The 19,242-nt window shown below is 52.1% G+C and overlaps 7 protein-coding genes across 7 annotated transcripts; 4 read left to right on the forward strand and 3 right to left on the reverse strand.

The window, feature by feature from the left end:
- The first annotated feature begins 1,176 nt into the window (after positions 1 to 1,176).
- Positions 1,177 to 3,306, forward strand: LY79DRAFT_348289 (uncharacterized protein). Its single transcript, XM_060552631.1, has 5 exons — positions 1,177 to 1,809; positions 1,878 to 1,914; positions 1,975 to 2,042; positions 2,117 to 2,490; positions 2,577 to 3,306. Exons 1-5 carry the CDS (start codon positions 1,570 to 1,572, stop codon positions 3,103 to 3,105), a joined length of 1,248 nt encoding a protein of 415 aa, XP_060410409.1. The 5' UTR covers positions 1,177 to 1,569; the 3' UTR covers positions 3,106 to 3,306.
- Positions 3,307 to 3,507: 201 nt separating this feature from the next.
- LY79DRAFT_706221 (hydantoinase/oxoprolinase) lies at positions 3,508 to 6,944 on the reverse strand (the record flags this gene model as incomplete). The annotated part of the gene is made up of 3 exons (XM_060565020.1): positions 6,566 to 6,944; positions 4,594 to 6,510; positions 3,508 to 4,529 (listed from the first exon to the last, which is right to left on the reverse strand). The coding sequence occupies exons 1-3, from the start codon at positions 6,618 to 6,620 to the stop codon at positions 3,508 to 3,510; spliced, it is 2,994 nt and encodes a 997-aa protein (XP_060410410.1). The 5' UTR covers positions 6,621 to 6,944.
- Positions 6,253 to 6,944, forward strand: LY79DRAFT_564798 (uncharacterized protein). The gene is made up of 2 exons (XM_060558693.1): positions 6,253 to 6,510; positions 6,566 to 6,944. Exon 2 carries the CDS (start codon positions 6,632 to 6,634, stop codon positions 6,845 to 6,847), a length of 216 nt encoding a protein of 71 aa, XP_060410411.1. The 5' UTR covers positions 6,253 to 6,510; positions 6,566 to 6,631; the 3' UTR covers positions 6,848 to 6,944.
- Positions 6,945 to 7,393: 449 nt separating this feature from the next.
- Positions 7,394 to 9,437, forward strand: LY79DRAFT_694501 (NCS1 nucleoside transporter). The gene is made up of 3 exons (XM_060564797.1): positions 7,394 to 7,606; positions 7,663 to 7,933; positions 8,001 to 9,437. The coding sequence occupies exons 1-3, from the start codon at positions 7,447 to 7,449 to the stop codon at positions 9,253 to 9,255; spliced, it is 1,686 nt and encodes a 561-aa protein (XP_060410412.1). The 5' UTR covers positions 7,394 to 7,446; the 3' UTR covers positions 9,256 to 9,437.
- Positions 9,438 to 9,656: 219 nt separating this feature from the next.
- Positions 9,657 to 10,043, reverse strand: LY79DRAFT_523069 (uncharacterized protein; the record flags this gene model as incomplete). Its single annotated transcript, XM_060555498.1, has 1 exon — positions 9,657 to 10,043. One exon carries the CDS (start codon positions 10,041 to 10,043, stop codon positions 9,657 to 9,659), a length of 387 nt encoding a protein of 128 aa, XP_060410413.1.
- A 3,721-nt stretch (positions 10,044 to 13,764) lies between these two features.
- LY79DRAFT_582699 (uncharacterized protein) lies at positions 13,765 to 15,184 on the reverse strand (the record flags this gene model as incomplete). The annotated part of the gene is made up of 5 exons (XM_060560279.1): positions 13,765 to 13,890; positions 14,078 to 14,143; positions 14,204 to 14,241; positions 14,309 to 14,395; positions 15,166 to 15,184. The coding sequence occupies 5 exons, from the start codon at positions 15,182 to 15,184 to the stop codon at positions 13,765 to 13,767; spliced, it is 336 nt and encodes a 111-aa protein (XP_060410414.1).
- A 272-nt stretch (positions 15,185 to 15,456) lies between these two features.
- On the forward strand, positions 15,457 to 16,905 carry LY79DRAFT_523080 (proline dehydrogenase; the record flags this gene model as incomplete). Its single annotated transcript, XM_060555500.1, has 2 exons — positions 15,457 to 16,031; positions 16,092 to 16,905. 2 exons carry the CDS (start codon positions 15,457 to 15,459, stop codon positions 16,903 to 16,905), a joined length of 1,389 nt encoding a protein of 462 aa, XP_060410415.1.
- Positions 16,906 to 19,242: the final 2,337 nt, after the last annotated feature.

Consider the following 19,242-nt stretch of genomic DNA (forward strand, 5'->3'; position numbering starts at 1 on the left):
CGGCAAAACGATCATATTGCCGTGTTTAAAGGATGGTTCTTACTAATGAACTCTGTCACGTTTTATCTTTCTCTCCCCCTTTCTACTGAATTGTTTCGCGAGTCCAGGCGGCCGTCACGTCGCCTCGCTCGTCACTTATCACAGCCGATCTCGTCATTAATATCGCGTGGGTTATAGTCCTGCAGGTAAGTCGGTGCCTTATTGCTGGCCCATTGTATAATTTGCCGACTCAATGCGGGAGTCAGAGGAATCGGAAAAAGCACCCTCTTCCATTTCTGTAGCCGGCGGCCGTTGACACTAACCTGTTTCTGAGCCCCGAAAGTCCAAGCGAACGACAAGCCAAGGCCGGAATCGGACGACAGCGCAACGCTCAACGTGCCATGAAGCGTGCCAGGGCGGCCAGGGGCTGGGATGAGGGCTTCCAGAAGAGAAGAGAACAGACGTTAGACAAGCGTCCCAAAGGACGGCTAGCCGTTGACATTTGCAGATTGACGACGTCTGTGATCGCCGACAGGTGTGGTCGCACCTTGTGGCTTGTCCTTCTTCACCCTTTTCTCCCCTCCCGTGCAGTCAGCCAGCCAGTCATGGATGATGGTCGGAGACGCCCGCAAGGCGGCAAGCGTCTCGGGCCGGTATCTGCGTTAGTTTTGAAATACCAGAATGCCAAACCCTAGCGGGGAGGGAATGGCCGGCTTCAATTCTCCGGCCGACGTCGTGTAGATGTGAGTTCCGGTGATCTGGTCTTCCGTTAAGACTCGTAACAGGCCCCCCCCCCGTGGTGATGCACGAACTCGATTCACGCTAGGTGATGGCCGTTTCCTTTTGTCCTCACTCGGCTCAGGGGGGGGGGGGGAGGAGGAGGACACCACCATGTTGTCCTTAGCCGTAAGCAGTCGTACATTCTGTAAAGGACTATCCCGGAGAGGACATCCGCCTGCTTCCCTCCCTCCCTCCCTCCCTCCATCCATCCCTGTCACCTCCATTTGTAACCCCGGTGAGACTGCAGCTCCTATTGGTTCCTACTGCTTACACAAACTACACAATGTGACCCCTCTGCTCGGCATGTCGCCCGGGAAGGCTAAACTTCCTGGCGAACACGCAGAACGCCATGGGTGTGACCTGGTTTCGGCATGAACATGGTGCGGTAAACTTGCAGTGTCCCCGCTCCAGATGTTGACCTCTCGGAGCTGTCTTCGCGCGTTTGCCGGTCCATCCCTTTGAGAGCGACCCCACGGGAAAATCTCGAGCCACGGACCAAAAGTTTAGTAGTTACTCTCAGCGCCTCTATTACGACGTTCAAGCAAGATCCTTGCCCTCCACAGAGATGACCCGACATTCCACATCGGGTCTTAGCGTATGTTGGACCAGAAGTGCCCTTCTGCAGCTGCATGAGTTTCGATGCGGGCAAGGGGTCCAGATGAGAGCAGGCCACACGAACGGAAGGGGGTGGGATAAATATAATGAAGCCACGCTCATTAAGTTCTGTCATCGAAAGCCTATATTCTGTGCCATCATCCTCGAGTCCGAGTTCTACCATCACCATCTCATGCTTCGGCGCCCAGCAGAATCATGACGGCAATCGTCTTCCACCAAGCACTCGGTGCGGTGCGGCATGTGCAGAGGGATGCCGCCGCAGAGGCCTTAGTCATCGACCATTCCCGAGATGGCGAGAGCCGTTTCGCAGAAATCCTCGCCATACTTATCATCGGCGCCGTCTTGTCGACATTAGCCGTGGCACTGAGAGCCTTTACGAGGATCAAGATGCTTCACACCTTTGGCCTCGATGATGTCCTCATGGTGGGCGCACAAGTAAGTGGCGGTCCTGCCCCTTTTTCAGCCTCTCCAGGGGATGTCTGCTCACCATGCCGTTCAACTAGATTCTCGTAATCGGGGCCGCAGTGGCCATCGGACTCGGTGAGTCTGCTTCTGCTTCGCACTGCGAAATCAGGGACGCGTTATACTGACGGCACGAAGAATCCGCGTGGGGACTTGGCAAGCATTCCTGGGTCCAGCCAAAGGAGGACTACATTCCCTACATGAAGGTATGTTGACGATGCAAACTCCAGGCCGGCCTTGTACACTCACACGTTGCTGACATCTGACCTCCCTCACAAAGTCATTCTATGTCTCAATTATCCTGTACAACGTCGCGACGACCGTCGTCAAGCTCTCCATCCTCTTACAATACCGCCGGATATTCGCCAACAGCCTGATGCAGACGATGACGACGTGGGGTCTGGCTTTCATGACCGCCTGGACAGTCATGCTCTGCTTCCTGCTTCCGATGATGTGCCTGCCCGTGGCGGCCTTCTGGGATACGACCATCAAGGGACGCTGCATCGACCTCCTCGCCAGCTGGTACGTGATGGCGGCAGTCAACATCGTGGCCGACTTTGTCATCTTCAGCTTGCCGATCCCCGTCATCAACTCGCTCCAGATTCCTCGGCGCCAAAAACGGATGCTCATCTTTGTCTTTGGTCTCGGATTCCTGTAAGTGGCCACACCCCCCACCTGTGCTGGCTCTGATGGTGCTCAAAAGACTCTGGAAACTCGGAGGCTGACGTGAACCTCAACAGCACCTGCATCATCTCCGCCTTTCGCATAAAAACCCTTCGCGTCGCAGCTCAGACCCAAGACCCGTTCTGGGACAACGTCGACGCCGCCACCTGGTCGTTTCTCGAGGTCACCATCGGCATCCTGGCAGCATGCCTACCGACCCTTCGGCCCATATTCGTCGCCCTCCTGCCCCGGCTCTTCGACGGGTCGTCATTCCATAGCAGGTCCAAAGGCCAAACCGCGAGCGAGCCCAGCAGGGTGCAGGGGAGGCATGAGCTGGGGCGCCATCTGCCGTTGAGCAGCACGGAGAGACTGAACCACCAAATCCAGAACGATATCGAAATGTCTGGATCCGAGCCGGACAGGGCACCCGAGTACACCGTCAGCGTCAGCTCGGGGTCACCAACGGTCTCGGAAAAGATGTCCCGGGTGAAAAGCCCCAGTGGCGTTAAGGATGAAGCGGCGAACGTCAAGGGGCAAATCAGGACCACCACCGTCGTCACACAGCAGGTTACTTTCGACAACGCAAAACGCAGCCCGACGCAATAGTAGAGAAGGACGGAATTCGTTCCTTGTGAAATCACTTGGCGGCCTTTCACTGCTGACGTAGTTTCATTTGTAATGATATTCTCCCATTCGTGTTGCAAAGAGGCGCCTCTCAGACCGTGCGCGGCCGAGCACGAGTCGCGCTTTGCCCGCCCTCGGATCCGTTTCATGACATGCGGATGCCGTTTGACTTTGCACGCCACCCGATTGGTGACCTGACGATGATGGTCTATAACAAGCTTGTCTGGGCTCCCAAGGATCAGTGTCGGCTTCTCACTGCAAGGTATACCTTGATAAATCAAGCATGATCAACAACCATGACTAGGTAGCATTGGAGCCCCTACCCGCTTGTTTACAAAAGGCTATATAGAGTGGGAATGTCCTCAGGAACTATTCCTTTTTCGTTTATTGCACGTATTCGTCCAACACACTCCTGGGCTCTACATACTTGCCCAGGGGCTTATAGTCGAGATCGTATCCGAACGCCCTCGGCCCGCCAATGTCCAAGCCTGCCTGTGTCTCCGTCCAGCGCGGCGAGCAAGTGATGCCAACCACCGTGACCCTGTATCCGTACTTGAACTCGGGCACCCCGAGAGCCCTACCCGACTCGTTGTCCAGGATCGAGACCAGATCAGGCACTGCCGCCAAGATCTTGGCCTGACCACTCTCGTCGGTGTGCTCGGCAAGGATGTTCTCATTCTTGAAGGGAATCTTCAGCGTCCCACCCGCCGCCACCGCGGTGGCCCTGCCCTTGTTGCCGGCCGACTCGTCTTCGTCGCCGCTTTCGAAGGCGGCAATGTGTACTTCGCCGTAGGAGTGGCCCTTGAACAGCCGCCTCTCCACCTTCATGATTTTGCCTCGGAACAGCACCTTGGCCGCGTCGGCCCCGCCCGCCTCCTCGATGATGGACTCGGCCACGGTGCTCATGGTGTTGGTGGCCTGGCAGACTGCAATGCATCGCCCGATGCGCCACGCGAGCGAAACCGTGTTGAGGACGCCAAACCTCTTGACTCTGTCGCTGGTCGTCGGCTTGGCCGCCATGCCCACCCGCGACCCCATCTCGGAGCACGACGCACGCAGAGCGCGGTCGACGATCTCGTCGTTCGGGGCCCTCGTCATGACAATGGTCTTGCCGTCTCCTGAGTCGATGGCACAGGGAACCAACTCCAACGGGGCATGCACCGCCAGTGTGGTCTGCCAGTATGTCGGGTAGGCCCTCCCCATCCAGTCGCCGTCAATGATGGGACTGTCAAAGAACCGGGATGAGCCGACGAGGAAGGGCTCCAAGCCATTGGCGCCGCCGATCTCAAGGCCCATCACTGCGTCGAAAGAGCCATGGCCGAGGTACTCCATCAGAGCCTTGAAGGCGTCCACCGTCTCGATAGACTGCAAACGCTCTATAGATACTGCCGGAGAGCCCATGTGGCCTGGGAAAATGTCAGGAAAAAAAAAAGATTCCAGGTTATGTGTTCAGCCAAGTCCGAGACGTACCGCCCCAGTAAATCACATCCGACTCCTTGAGCGAGGATGCGTCAACCACGCGCATCGTGTGACCTGCTCGGAGCATGTTCCGCAACTGGATCTTGGAGGCTGCCGGGCTTCCGCCGCCAGCGCACCCAAGAACATAGCAGCCGTCGGCCAGGTACTCCAAGTCTGTCTCGGTTATGTGCCACTCTGCAACCGCGTGTGCGTTTCGGACGACCGTGGGCCTGTACGTCACCGGGTCGGCCTTCTTCTCCTCGTGGGTGGCACGAGTAAGATCTTTGGTTGCCTCGACCAGCTCCTCGTCCTCTCCGTCCCCGCTTCCTCCTACGACCTCGCCGAGCTTGGCGTGGAGGTCAATGTCGCCGACCGCCTTGACAAGGGTCCTGATCTGGTTGGCAACGTACTGCAGCGGCATGGTCTCGATCTCGGCAATCTTGATGCTTTCGGGAACGGCGCCGGCGGCGACGGCGCGCTCGACTGCCATCTTCTTGGCGTTTTCGATGGCCTCACTCTCCGTCTGGTGGGTGGTACCTTGTACGATGTCGACCGCACCGCACACGCGTGCGATGGCTGCGCCGACCGCATTGGCCACGTCGTGAAAGGGTGGCCGGATGAGCTCAGAGGCCCCCCTGAGACTGTCGGGTGAAAGGATGGCGCCACCTCCGACGAGCAAGACGGGGACGGGGTCAGGCGACGTCTTGATCACATCAACGGCACCCTCCAAGAGTACCTGGATCCGCGACACCGCTTCTTGGACGAAGTGCGGATCCAGGCTCTTGGCCTTCTCCGCGGCACCGACGACTGCCATGCCAGCCGCGACCGCAACGTCCGTTGTCGTGCAAACATCGCCCCCAAAAACGAGACCGCGAGTGACCAGCTCAAGGCCAACAGACTCGGGCCCAACCTTGACCTTGCCGTCGACAGCCCTCACGATGGAGCCGCCACCAAGTCCGATGGAATGGAGATGCGGCATGGAGTAGTTGATCCGGACCCCGGCAACGGTGACATAGGCCGATGCCTGGCGTGGCATGCCCGAGGGGAGCAAGACGCCAACGTCGGACGTTGTGCCGCCAATGTCCACCACGATGGCGGAGCCGTCGGCGCCGGAGTCCAGGCCGGCGAGGTAGGCGGCGCCTCTCATCGAGTTGGTCGGGCCGCTCGAGAACGTCCGGATCGGGATCCTGGCCGCCGAAGCTGCGTCGAGAATGGTGCCGTCGTTCTGCGTGAGGAAAAGGGGACAGGCGAGGTTGAGCCTCTTCATGGCGAGCCTGAACCTGCTCACGGTCCTCCGCGCGTAGCGCAGGATGGCGCCGTTCAAGATGGCCGCGTTCTCTCGCTCGATGAAGCCGATGCTCGCGCTGGCCTCCTTGCTGCAGACGACGTCGACGCCGGGCACCTCGCGGAGGATGATGTCGCGGACCTTCTCCTCCTGCCCAAAGACCTCGTCGATGGGCGAGTACACGCCGGACACGACGACGGCGCCGACGCCGCTCCCCCGGATCTTGGCGCACTCGGCCACGACCTGGGCCTCGACGACCGGCGCCTCCTGCGAGCCGTCAATGTGCAGGCCGCCGTCGACGATGCCGACGTAGGACTGGATCACGGCCGCCAGGTCCGGGGGAAACTCGGCGAACGCGGGGACCTCTCGGAGGAACGACTTGCTCAGGCGGAGGACGCCGACGCGCTGCAGCCGGCGCACATCACGCTCGATCACGGCGTTGATGAAGTGCGTCGTGCCGATGGTGACGCTGGCGATGCGCCCCGGGGACTCGGTCAATCCGGCCGCCGCGAGGACGGTGCTGACGGCCGTCTCGATACCGGCGCTCGCGTCCGGGGTGGTCGGGGTTTTGAAGTGCGCCAGCACGCCGCGGTTGGCGGTGTGTTGAAGGGTCAAGTCGATGACAACTGCATCGGTGTTCGTTCCTTTCGACCACGGAGTCAGTTGACTTGCTTGGGCATGGATGATGGCTGCGCTCACCTCCAACATCGACCCCAATGCGCACGGTTCTACGTGATGGTGGCATCTCTCCCATGTTGACTGGTAATGCGATACTGCACCACACACTTGGCTAAACTTCTAGGAATGATTCGTCTTCTCGGCCAGTGTGTGGCAGGCCGAGTGCCAGGGTATCATATAAGCTCCTTGGCCGCCAGACAGTCACCTCGCGATAAATCACCCATTACGCAAGGTGTTTACAAGAGCTCTAGCTCGCCAGATACCGTCCCACCGACTAGGCGGCTAAAGCGGTTAAAGGGATAGAAACAACCAGCTCCACGTCTGTGGTATCGCGTTAGCCAGAGCCCGTTTCGGTGGTCGGCATTGGAAACTTTGGGGGAGGTAGTAGCAAGATAAGCAGGTTTAAGCAAGCAGGTATCCGTACAAGCGTAAAGCTTCTCCGATCACAATACAGTCAAATGACATTGTTCCTTGATATCCAAGGGCGAGCTTGCGGGGTGGCCCTGGCTACCCCAGCTTGGAGACGTTGCAATCTTGTCCAGAGTCGCTCTTATCATCTCCTTACTCCACAACCCGGTCGAACTCTGATAGGCATCTAACACCAGCGACCTGGCTATCAAGCGGTTGGAGTTTGACCCCAATGATAAGAGCTATTAGTGCCCTGGGAAACACCACGCGGCGCTCGCTATCAGTGGAGGTCATGGATGAAACGGCATGCACTACAGTTGAGCGGGCGCCCGATGCAACGTACCTGAAGTCATACCCAGATGTAAGAGTGGCGTACGAGCTGCATCTCGCCGCATGCTGTTTTCTTCTTCCCAAGCCGGACCCATTAAACCAAGGCCTTGTCCTCGATCCCAGAATCGGGAGGTTGTGATCGCAGTTCCTGTGCATCAACCGACATGAAGCTCAGCGGTATCGTCAGGTGGCTGCGGCTGCCCGACAGCGAGGTGGCCGAGTCCAATGTCTGGATCAACGACGACATTCGGCCTATGCCGCCGAGCCGTCGACGATGGACGTCGTGGACCTTCATCTACTTCTGGTTGACTAACCAAGTGGCCAGTAAGTATCTCTTGTGTTGTGTGGTGCTGAGAATCCGTCAACTAAGGCGCCGACAGTCTCCAACTGGCAGCTGGGAGCATCTCTTGTCGCCGCAGGGCTCTCAGTCTGGCAGAGCGTGATTGCCATCATTGTTGGGAAAGTCATCATCGCCCTCGTTGCCATAGCCAACGGCATGGTAGGCGCTGAATGGCACATCGGGTTCCCCGTGCTATCCCGCTACATATGGGGCGTTTACGGACAGTATCTCATATTGATCCAAAGGATCATTCTGAGTCTTGTCTGGTTCTCCGTGCAATCATGGACTGGCGGCCTGACAGTTGTCAACTGGTAGGTGAACTTGGGCTTTGCCAGGGATCGGTGATTAACGACCACTTGACTCTAACGCGCTGTCTAGTCTGTCTGCGATCTTCCCTTCGTTCGAATCACTGGGGAACGTGTTCCCCGAGTCTTCGCATCTGACATCGAAGGGCTTCATTGGCTGGATTCTTTACAACATCCTTCTTATCCCGATTCTCTACATCAGACCCGAGCGCATCCAAAAGATTCTTCTCGCCTTCAACGTCATCTCAGCAGCCACCCTGGTGAGTATCATGATCTGGGCTTTGGCAGCTGCAGGCGACGCCGGTTCTCTTGTCAGGCAAGGGTCGAAGTCCATGTCCTCGAGCGAGCTCGGATGGCAGATTGTGCACGGAATCACCACCGTCATTGGCAGCATCGCCGTCGGCTTGACGAACCAGCCCGACTATTGTCGGTTCGCTCGCAAGCCGGGAGATCAAGTTTTCGGACAATGGTTCAGCATCATCTTCTTCGGCGCCATCTTTCCCATCTTTGGATGTATTGCTGCATCGGCAACTGGCGTCATTTACGGAGAACCGATCTGGAATCCGCCTTTGATCGTGCAAGCGTGGCTTGACAATGACTACAGCCCCAAGAGCCGCGCTGGTGCCTTCTTTGCCGGCCTCGGTCTTCTTTGCATCCAGCTCAGCATCAACTCGGTCGACAACGCCTTCTCTGCCGGCATGGACCTTGCGGGCCTGTTCAGCCAGTACATCAACATCCGACGCGGCGCTTACATCGGTCTCGTGCTGAGCATTGCGCTTTGTCCATGGGAGCTTCTATCGTCAGCATCCGTCTTCATCAGTGTTCTCTCCGCCTACAGCGTCTTCCTGGGACCAGTGATCGGCATCCAGGTTTGCGACTACTTCATCATCCGTCGACGGAGAATTAAGCTATCAGACCTGTATCACCCTCACCCCGACGGTTCTTTCTACTACTGGAAAGGAATCAACCCGCGCACTTTCGTAGCCTGGGTATGTGGCTTTGCGACGCAGCTACCAGGGTTCGCGGCCAGCGTCACTCCTGATAGTGTCAAGGTTAGCACAGCATGGATCAACCTTTACTACTTGGCATTCCCTCTTGGCTTCACCATCTCGTTCCTCCTGCATCTGGGCATTAACACCATGTGGCCACCCCCAGAGGCTGGCGTCATCGATGATGTAGATTACTATGGAACCTTCACGGAGAGCGAAGCCAGGAAGATGGGAGTGACGCCGCTTGAGACGGAAGTTTTCAAGGGCTCCCAGAAGGTGGTCGATGTAGAAGCGCCCAGTAAAGGCCCCAAGGCTTGGCTCAAGTCAGTATTGAATTAACTGTCGAGGATGGCAATGTGCTGGTTCGATTGGCTACCATTTCATTATCCCATGATTCATTCAAATTGTCATACTCGAGATGTCGATCGGTGGGGTGTATGCTGATGATTGGTTTTTTTACAAATAAGCTATGTTTGACTCCAAGAGACAACGTGTGAGATGTTGAATATTATGATGCCAAGACTCTTGATGCTGCTCCAAAGTGGAATTCACAGTGATGCTTATTCCATACTTGCTAAAAACTGACTAATGGTCGAAATCATGGGTATCTACAGCCCAATGCCGTCTTCCAATCTGACTACTCGGTGTATTACAGGTCGCTTCCCTCGTAAAAGCAAACAATATTCCAGATAAACTTCGGATATCAAAAAACCCATTCCCTGATCATGTGGACGCGTTCCTCAGATTTTACCCAGGACTCGGCTGACAAATGATTTCTTACTTGGTCTCGGAGGAGGCTGGTTAATGGACCGAACCTGTCGGAGCAGTCCAAGAAGAGTGGCCACCGCCAACGCCTCGGCTTCGCCCGTGAGATTGTCCGAGAGCAACAATACCCCCTCGATGTAGTCGCTTGGCAGGCCAAAAGCGATTCCAGCATGGTGATAGATGGCATGTATGACTGGCTCGCCGTTCTCGGCAACCTCGGCCGTGTCCACGAGTGTGTATCGTAATGTTCCAAGCTCTTTTGGGAGGACTTGCCATTCGAGGTTGGCGGGCACTGTGACTGTTCCATCTTGTAACGTATGCGAGATAGTGAACCACAGGTGTCGCACTGGAGTTGCACCCATGTACTATCGTCTCCGTTCGGTCTCTTTATCATAGCCGAGCTCAGTCTGTACTTGTTGCTCCCGATGAGCTCTGTTTTCACGGCCTTGGCATAGGTTTCCGTTATATCGTATAGGGGGAGATGAGAGGTAACATCTTGATGCTCTGGAACGTGGATGATGCGAGAGAGATGGGCCGGGATGGGCTTCAGATGGCGTCCACAGCTCTAATCAAGGGCTACAACAAGAGCCCCATTTGGATGACCGAGGTAGTTTCCAAACCCTGGAAGTGCGGCCATGTTGGGTTACGCTGTGATGGACATCAATACTGAAAAGTAGTGTTAGTTGTGATGGCTTTATTTCTGGGTGGGCGGAAAGTGGGTTCCTCGACTTACTGATCTACAACCTCGATAGCTGAAGCTGATTTGTGCATGTCGATTGCTAAATAGTTGAAGAAGAGAAACTACCGCCGTTTGGTTGCGAGTGCTGCGGATATGGGACACTTGATTTCGTCCCAGCCATACCCATCTGCCGTGGATGCGATCTATTGTATGGTAGATCACGTAGGTAAACAAATCTCCTTTTTACGCGTTTCCTACTCTTTAGGAAGCTGCCTTTAGGCAGGTTTACTTTTGTGACAGTGCCCGAGCAGTGACGCGTGCCAATAGTCTCCTCGACTCAAACCCCTAGGTCGAAATGTCATTTCGGCTTTTCACTTCGGTTTCTAAGCCTCGCTCTCTAGGGTGGAGACCGCGAAGCTCCAGAATCAAATCAGCAGACCAGAGAATGCTGGCTGCAAACGTAAAGGCAGCACTAACGAGACAAATGATAGCGACGGTCATGACACTCTGAGCGGTACTGGCGACTCCAGCAGAACAAGATAGGCCCTCACGTATAAGATCATCGCTAATTGCGAAGATTGCGCTAAGCACATGGCTTGCGATGACTATAGAGGCGAAGACGAGGTTTGCGGAAATGGCTACGGCCTTCTCCTCGGCCTTGAGTCCCACGAGAGAACAAAAGAGCAGGAGGCCATTCCCCGCCAAGCTTACGGCTCGGGTCTTTGAGAATAGCTCGTCGAGCCGTACAGAGGTGCCACGGTTGGGGCATCCTGCGAGGAAAATATCAGCAATCAATCAAGAGAGACAACGATAATTTGTTCAGAGTTGTTCTGACCTGCTAGCGGTTCTTCCAGGAGGAACCGGATATTTAAACCAGGCAAGCCGGGAAGGCCGGAAACACCACCGCCGCGTCCACACGTTCCATTAGGGCCAAATGCACCGTCAGGACCGAAAGGACCAGTGGGACCAAACGGACCATTAGGACCAAACGGACCATTAGGACCAAAAGAGCCATTTGGACCAAATGGTCCATTAGGGCCAAATGAACCTGCGGGACCGAAGGGCCCGTCGGGTCCGAATGCTCCGGTAGGGCCGAAAGGTCCAGCAGGCCCAAACACGCCATTTGGGCCAAAGGGGCCATTGACAGCGAAAGCGCCGGCAGGGCCACAGGGACCGTCAGGGCCGAACGAACCACCTTTACCCAAAGGACCACCAGGACCCAGTGGTCCATTGGCGCCGAGGGGCCCGTTTGGTTGGGATAGGAGTTGTGTGAGGTCCTTCACAGCATCAAGTAGTGGAATCGGGTTTGGAAGGAGCTGTCTCGGGGCAAGAGGCGTTTCCTGGCATCGGGAGTCTCTGTTTGAGGTCATACTCTCTGCAGGAACACTTAGAGCAACATTATCCTTGGGTCTTATTAGCCGTGTGCAAGTCCCGTTGACAGAGGATACACTACCTTGAATGCAAAGCCATTGCTAAATAAACCGACCCTCCCGCTGTACAGAGCACACAGAAGCATAAGCAGCAGCGAGGTGGCAGTAAGAATAATGGGAATCATGGTTCCGAGGCGAGTTTGGCGTGTGTTCTCCATTTTTTTTTTTAAAGATGTTCTCCTCTTTTGTCCTAGACGACGTTGACAGTGGACAACTCGATATCAAGAAAAGCCTCTAGAACGGGCGTCCTCCAGGCATTTGCGACTCGTCAACAAGAAGCTGTGGGCCACATACAATTGTATGATTTTATCCTGTAGATGCTGAGCCTCATGACCCTGAAGTCGTCTGAGTTTCGTCGGACGTTTCAAGTCCCGTCAAAGTATGTCAGGGTTTCGGTCGAATGATTAATTATAGACAGCTAAATCTCGGGCGCAAAGCTTATATTGGGATGGCTTTTCCAACGCTCGTACTCGGACCTTGGCTTCCTACCTGCCAAGTTCCGATGGCACACTTCATTCAACGAGATACAAACTATCATCCGATTCGGAGCAGAATGGCTGATGCCAACTAGGGACGGAACAGCCCCGATCGATTCGGACTAGATGAGTGATGTGAAGAGGGGAAGACCCCCCTTTCTGGCACTGTGCTATAAAATTCCTAGTTGTAGACTCTGACTAACCTGTGTCTTACACGCGACGGGACGGAGTGTGCTTTTGAGAAATGCTTTGAGGCTACCCTCGTGGCGCAGCAAGGAGCGTTCATTTCTCGAGATTATTCTTCCTGGCACATCAATTAGGCCGTTTTCGACAGCCCCAGATAGATAAAGATGTCATGCCCGGTTAATAATACACCAAATGTCGCTTGGGCTCAATAGTCAAGTTAGACGGCGAGAAATATGTAAACATAAGCCCAAGTATTATAGGGGATGTTCACGAGGGTGCTTTTGCCGGTGCATTGAGCGCCGACGATGTAGATGTTGCGATAGTCAGAGGAAGCCATGGTATTGTGTTAAAAAGAGAGACTTGATATTTGAATTTCGAATGTGACTGAATAGCTAAGACTTGAGCGAGGTCTTTGATGATCTGTACGTTCTCGAGTCAACCCCGCTTCTTCCAGTCTGTTGGACTTCGAGTTCCGCACAGTATTATCTATCATCTGTCAGATGAGACCTTATCGACACTACACTGTGCTTGTGTATCGAAATTATCTTGCTATTGGTCAAGACGGAATGGGATTTCGTTTCCGTTGGAAGCACGTTAAGGTTTGCCCCTCAACAACCTAACAAGCAGAGACATGTATCCCAGAGGTCTCTTCTCCCTTTCTATATAATCCAAACAAGATGACCCCGTTGCAAAACAACTGAAGGAATACCACTCGGTTATCCAAGCTTTGGTATCACTCGAAGATAAAGAATGGGAGTATTGTCCTGTCCCCTCTCCCACCCAGCTCACAAGCCAATGCTGCCTGTCCAGTCAGGTTTATAGCACTGACAACCAAGGAAGCTCGACACCAACTTAGCCTCTCTCTCGTGCCGGTCCCTCCAAGCCGGTCCATCTCTTCAATCCCACCCGAACGACTCATCCTAATCTCGTTTGCCGGTTTCCGTGCATAGCAAACTCCGTCCACCGATGCCGTATCTACTCAGCCTTCCACCACACGAGAATGCACCAACTATATTGTTAAGCTTCTCCGCGCCGGCCTGTCCTTTAACAGGTTACAGTGAAACTTTTACGGCCACAGTGATAGTTAGCTTAAGTCGCGGACGTGCTTTCTGTTCGCTACGCTAAAGGGCGAAATTATAAAATGGTGGCTGCCATGGGCGACCTTTATAGTATGAAGACTGTGTAGAAGAAAGCTAAGAGAATTAAGCTCTTGTTTTTGATAGTGCACGCAACTTTGAATGTTGACTTATAGTGGTGCCAGGACATAGCAGACATTAAGATGGCGGAATACATCTTTATAGATGGATGCAGGTTAGTAGCGCCACATCTTGCGCAAGAGCTGGCCAGGAGGATAGGCATCGTCTTCAGGACCATTTGGAACACACCCTCTGTCTTCTAGATCTAATACCAAGGATACAAAGGGGTTGTAAATATAGATCTAGCAATAAAGCAAGAGGCGTCAACACTTCTCAAGTTGCGCAAGTTAACAAAAAACTCCAGCAGCAGGAGTGATTGCAGCTTTTTAGTTGTACAATACTCCAAGGTCAGTCAGCCTTAACAGCTTGGCAAGCTTACAGTTCACTCCGTTCTCAAACCACTAAAGACAAAACGTGCGCCAGCCTTACGGGTTTGGCCATCTCAATGACGAAGTTATCCTCTTGCTCTGTTCCCTTGGCATCACGTCTAAGGTCCTGTTGTAGAAACAACGACAACACTTTTAATTCCTTGCTAGCGCTCCTATTGACCCTTACGCTCAACTGCGGCTTTCTTGGGGCACCCCAACAGACGTCTGGTTATTTAGAAACGCATTATGTGTCTTAAGGGGGGGAAAAAAACCCTTATTTCCTTCAACTTACCTGTCCTTAGATCCTCAGCCTTGTGTATGGAAATGGTTACTATCACTTTGATCGTAGCTAGAAAGGACTCAAACCAGAAGACTAGGGCTACAAGATTACAGTTCTAAAGCGAATGTACTACTTATTTAGCCCATTCACGCCAATGGCCATCAATTGCCGATATCCTTGACCCTAGAGCTTTTCAGATTATCCACTTCCTGAATCAGCAACAACCTCCGCAAAGGCCACTTCAACGGTGGTCGACAAAGGAAATTCCTTCTGCTGATAACAGTTTCATAAGGCGCATCCTAGAACTAGACCTTTGGGATAGGCCGACTGTGGAGGAGATTCTCGAGAAAGACTGGTTCACAGAGAAATCAGACGATACTCGGGAACCTACACCTTCTCCCTACTAAGCAAGGATGTGAAGTGTGTAGCATTCGAAGAGCCTGGTTCCGCCGATCGTGTGGGTTTGAAGGATGATGGATCGAAAAACCACGGATATTTTTAGATCTAGGGATCTCCAAGGCTCATCAGCTGATGCAACAGAATGTGACTGCAATAGACGTGCGATCGTTTTGTTGTCGGACACTGAGACCCAGCGTTGCAGTCAAACAACACGAATCTGCCTTGGCGTTGTCGGGACGGTCTTCCGATATGATAAGCCATCCGATCCCGACATGTCGGCGAGCGAGCACCGACGCTTGCCGTTTCCGGGTGCGGCCTCCCTGTCCAAGACCCAACTCTGGCCACTTGGTCATTGTTATCTCATAGATCTGAACTCAATGCACCCGATGGCGGCAGTGCACTGTGAGACTTCGATCCTATCGGTGGCCCAATGGCATCCCGATTCACCTTTGGTGGCGGTCCTGTCTTACCCACTTCTGAGGTAGTCATTGAATGCCAGATGGGCCGCAGGAACCCTTGTGACGGGGCTATAGCCGCAAATCTAAACGTCAGGACCGTATACCCCAGAGTGTACAAAGAGGTTATCGGAACGCCTATGGTGGGGTCGGCAGCTCGGAGACATACTTCGACGATAGTTTGGCGCGGCCGCGACTCAGAGTTTATGCCGTCCATAGCCGTCCGAGATAGATAAATACTTATGCCCAGGCACCCTCCCACCCGTCCGCTGAGTCTCACCACACCACGCGTTTAACTCACTCACGATGCCAGCCAGACTCGTCGTGTCCAGCCAGACGCCAGTGCCTTTCTGCAGGTCTTTGCGACTGCAAGGGTCGGCGAGATGTTCCAGCACCGCCGCCACCACGCCGGCGGCCAAGACTCAGGCTCTACTTTCAACCAGCAAGAAGTCGCCTCTATCCAGATTACCAACAGTCAGTCTGGTACGGTCACTCGTTCTCACGCAATTCATGTCGTCACCACTGCTCATGAAGCCCGCGCTCCCTCTACTACACTTTATCTCCAAGTCCAAGATGGCACTATTCAACCCGGACCGAAATCCCGTTCTCAAGCGTTTGCTGCGATGGACCATCTACGACCACTTCTGTGCCGGCGAGAACCTGCGAGAAGTGACAAAGGCCGTTTCCAATGTCAAGAGAATGGGGTACCAAGGCGTCATCCTCAACTACGCCAAGGAAATCGTCCTGGACGCAAAGGAAGCCAGCGCCGAAGGGCATGCTGGTGATTACGCGGCACCCTTCTACGAGATGGTCGACTTGTGGAAGAAGGGAAACATTGAGACGCTTCACATGCTGGCTCCTGGCGACTTTCTCGCCGTCAAGTAGGTTTCTTCTTCAACAACGGTTCCCCCACAATTGCCTAAACTGACACCTCTGCTCAGGATTACTGGTGCTGGTCCCATTGCTGTGGACGCGATGAGAGCCCGCGCCCCTATTCCGGACGTGATTCGTAAGGCCTTGGACGAAATGTGCGACGAGGCCAAGAAGCAAGGCTCCCGTCTCTGGATCGACGCCGAACAACAAGCCCTGCAGCCCCAACTGGACGAGTGGACCATCGATCTGATGAGACACCACAACCGCGACAGCAAGCCCCTGGTTTACAACACTATTCAATCATACTTGAAGGCCTCCAAGGCCAACGCCGAACGTCACATCGCACTGGCCGCTCACGAGGGCTGGAGCCTGGGGGTCAAACTGGTCCGCGGGGCCTACATCGAGAACGAAGTGCGCTCCCTGATCCACGACACCAAGGAAGACACCGACCGCAACTTTGACGACATCACGGACATGTTCATCAGCCAGAGACTCCCCGAGCAGGCCAAGGGCTGCGAGTTCCCCTCGAGCGCGCTCTTCCTCGCGACGCACAACGCCGCCAGCTCCGCCACAGCCATCACCAACCACCGTCGGAGGCTCCTGGAGGGCCAGGCCACGACCGACCTCGAGTGCGGGCAGCTTCTCGGCATGGCTGACGAGTTGAGCTGCGAGCTGCTCGACAACTACGACTCGTGCCTGACGGACTCTGGGCTGAAGAGGGACGCGATCCCCAAGCCGTTCAAGTACCTGCCCTGGGGAACCGTTTCGGAGTGCATGGGATACCTGCACCGTCGGGCGGTGGAAAACAAGGGAGCGATCGAGCAGAGCTCGCACATGCTCGGGTCTCTGAAGAGCGAGCTTCGTCGCCGGGTTTTCGGATGAGAACGCCGGGTTCTTTACGTCTTGTGTTTCAAGCGATGCATGATGAATTATACATAGATATCCCATAATGACAGGCAAGAAAAAAGAAAAAAAGAAAAAAAAAAGAAACTCTGAGAAATACCCAAGATGTCACCTTCCCTGCTGCACGATATGACTGTGAAATGAACAGACCCCAGGATGCAAGGACCTGGCCAAGTGAGCGGAGTTTTCATCGCGTGACGGTCCATCCTTTTCTTCCAACTCCAGTTATAGTGCAACCGAGAATGACTTTTCCAGCGGCTCTTCTATCATTCTTGCCTTGGTCACGGAGTTCTTTGACACAAGTAATCCCCTTGACCGCTCACGGCCAATGACTTAAAAGTAGCCGAAGGGTGCCAAGTTTATCGTCGCAGCTTTCGATAACGCACTGGACGCGAAAGGCCCAAGAGCAATCCCGGAGACCAGCAGCTGATAGTCTTCTATCAATGAGCGGTCTGATGCGTAGGGATTCTAGATTAGATCGTCATCACGTTCAGTCTGGGCACCTTGGCCATGTCTTGGACTTAAATCAGGGGTTAGGTCACGTTTATTATAATGAACCACAGCGTCCTAACATATATAAAGAGAAGTAGTTAATTTTCCTAAGTCTAAGTATAAGAGAAAACTTACCTAGAAATACTCTTCCTAATATAGGTCTTATTAGTTAGAGGCACTACTCTATAGTGTCTTTAACTAAAACTAGCTATATAAAGCTATCTTAGCTTTATAATATACCCCCCTAGTTATAAAGTCTATCTCTATAACTAGATAAAAAACTATAGATATTTTTATAATAAAAAAAACAAGATAGTTATTAGTTAATAATAGCCTTTTAAGCTAATTAATAAGTAATAAAGTAAATAATAGTATTATATAAAAGGTCTTTTAATATTATATTTTATTATTTATTATTATTTACTATAGTAGTAGTTTTTTTTATTTCTTAAAGTACTTATTTTTTTTAAAATAAGTAATAACTAACTACTTACTAGTTAAATAATAAATATTTCTTAATATCTTATTATTTAACTTTTTTTTTTAACTAATAACTTATTAAGTAAAGTAAGTTAATATTCTCTTTACTTACTATATATTCTAGTTTATATAGTAGTTCTAAAGCTATTTTTAGATAGCTAATAATTAAAAGAAAATAAAAAAGAAGTTATAGCTTTTTTTTTAACTAGTAATATATTTTAAGTAGCTTAAGTTTCTTAGTTAATAATTAACTTTACTTTTTAAGTCTTATAGTTTTTTTAACTAAGAAATTATTTAGATTTATATTTTTACTAATAATCTTTTTTAATAAAAGAATATATTTATACCTAAGTTTAGACTCCTTAGCTTATATAGTAGTTTAATAGCTAGAACGTTTTTTAAGTTATATCTTTAATTAAGTATAATATCTAGTTATAATCTTACTAAAGGTATCCCTTTAAGTGCCAGGTGACCCCATTTCTACCAAGGGCGGGGTAGAGCCAATGCATTTGCAGCATTAAGTCTAACAAGCCAATAGTTTTGTAGTACCTCTATTTATATAGCGTTTTGCCTATGCTATAAGTACTAGTAATCTCTACCTTTACAAAGGGGTATATTATAGTCTAAGCAGCCCTGCTAGGTCTTCTGTCGCTGTGTTTGCCTATTACTAGATACTTTACCTAAAGGCTGCCTCTTTAAGCTACTACAATAGGAGTAAGGTTAATTATACCCTTGTGAACCCTAGCGGTAGTCTATAAATAGGATAAACGTATTTCTTTTATAGGACTATTACTAAGGGTTTAAAAACTAGTAACCTTTTGCTAATAGTCTAAACTATTAAATAAGCTAAGTAGAAAGTAGTTACTACTATTAATATTAGTTTATAACCTTTAGCTACTTTAGGCTTCCTCTTAGCTAGAGATAGAAGGTATTTATAATAATAACTTTAAGTAAGAAGGTCTAGGCAATAGCTTACTAAGATCCCTGACGTATATAGTAGTTAAAGTAATACAAGGCCCTTATATAGTCGCTAATATCTACCCTATTTATTATATAGTTATAGTTGTCTATTAGCTAAGGGACTAGGAGGTCCTTCTAGACCTCTAGGCTAAATACCTCCTAGGTAGTCTACTTTACTACTGTCTTACTAGCTAGCTAGTAGCTGTAAGGGGTTGGCACCACCTTCTGACAGGTGTATAGCAACTTGATACGATTAATCTAGACTAAGGAGGGAAGGCTAATTACAGTGGTGTGCGCGTTGTATACGTAAGGTTAAATAGGGATGCTAACTGAGCGCTAACTGAGTGCGCCTGCCTCGCTGGCTTGTGCGTTGTGGTGGGCAAA

This window comes from Colletotrichum navitas (assembly GCF_030913465.1).
Source record: "Colletotrichum navitas strain CBS 125086 chromosome Unknown LY79scaffold_69, whole genome shotgun sequence".
Taxonomy (NCBI): domain Eukaryota; kingdom Fungi; phylum Ascomycota; class Sordariomycetes; order Glomerellales; family Glomerellaceae; genus Colletotrichum; species Colletotrichum navitas.

What these genes read in the sequence shown, in the direction of transcription:
- LY79DRAFT_564798 (XM_060558693.1), top strand. Translation starts at nt 6,632, where the DNA reads ATGCGATACTGCACCACACACTTGGCTAAACTTCTAGGAATGATTCGT.
- LY79DRAFT_348289 (XM_060552631.1), top strand. Translation starts at nt 1,570, where the DNA reads ATGACGGCAATCGTCTTCCACCAAGCACTCGGTGCGGTGCGGCATGTG. An exon ending in TCCTCATGGTGGGCGCACAA is followed by an intron (nt 1,810 to 1,877) that starts GTAAGTGGCGGT and finishes CCGTTCAACTAG; the next exon opens with ATTCTCGTAATCGGGGCCGC. An exon ending in GTCTTTGGTCTCGGATTCCT is followed by an intron (nt 2,491 to 2,576) that starts GTAAGTGGCCAC and finishes GAACCTCAACAG; the next exon opens with CACCTGCATCATCTCCGCCT.
- LY79DRAFT_694501 (XM_060564797.1), top strand. Translation starts at nt 7,447, where the DNA reads ATGAAGCTCAGCGGTATCGTCAGGTGGCTGCGGCTGCCCGACAGCGAG. An exon ending in GTTGACTAACCAAGTGGCCA is followed by an intron (nt 7,607 to 7,662) that starts GTAAGTATCTCT and finishes AGGCGCCGACAG; the next exon opens with TCTCCAACTGGCAGCTGGGA. An exon ending in GGCCTGACAGTTGTCAACTG is followed by an intron (nt 7,934 to 8,000) that starts GTAGGTGAACTT and finishes CGCGCTGTCTAG; the next exon opens with TCTGTCTGCGATCTTCCCTT.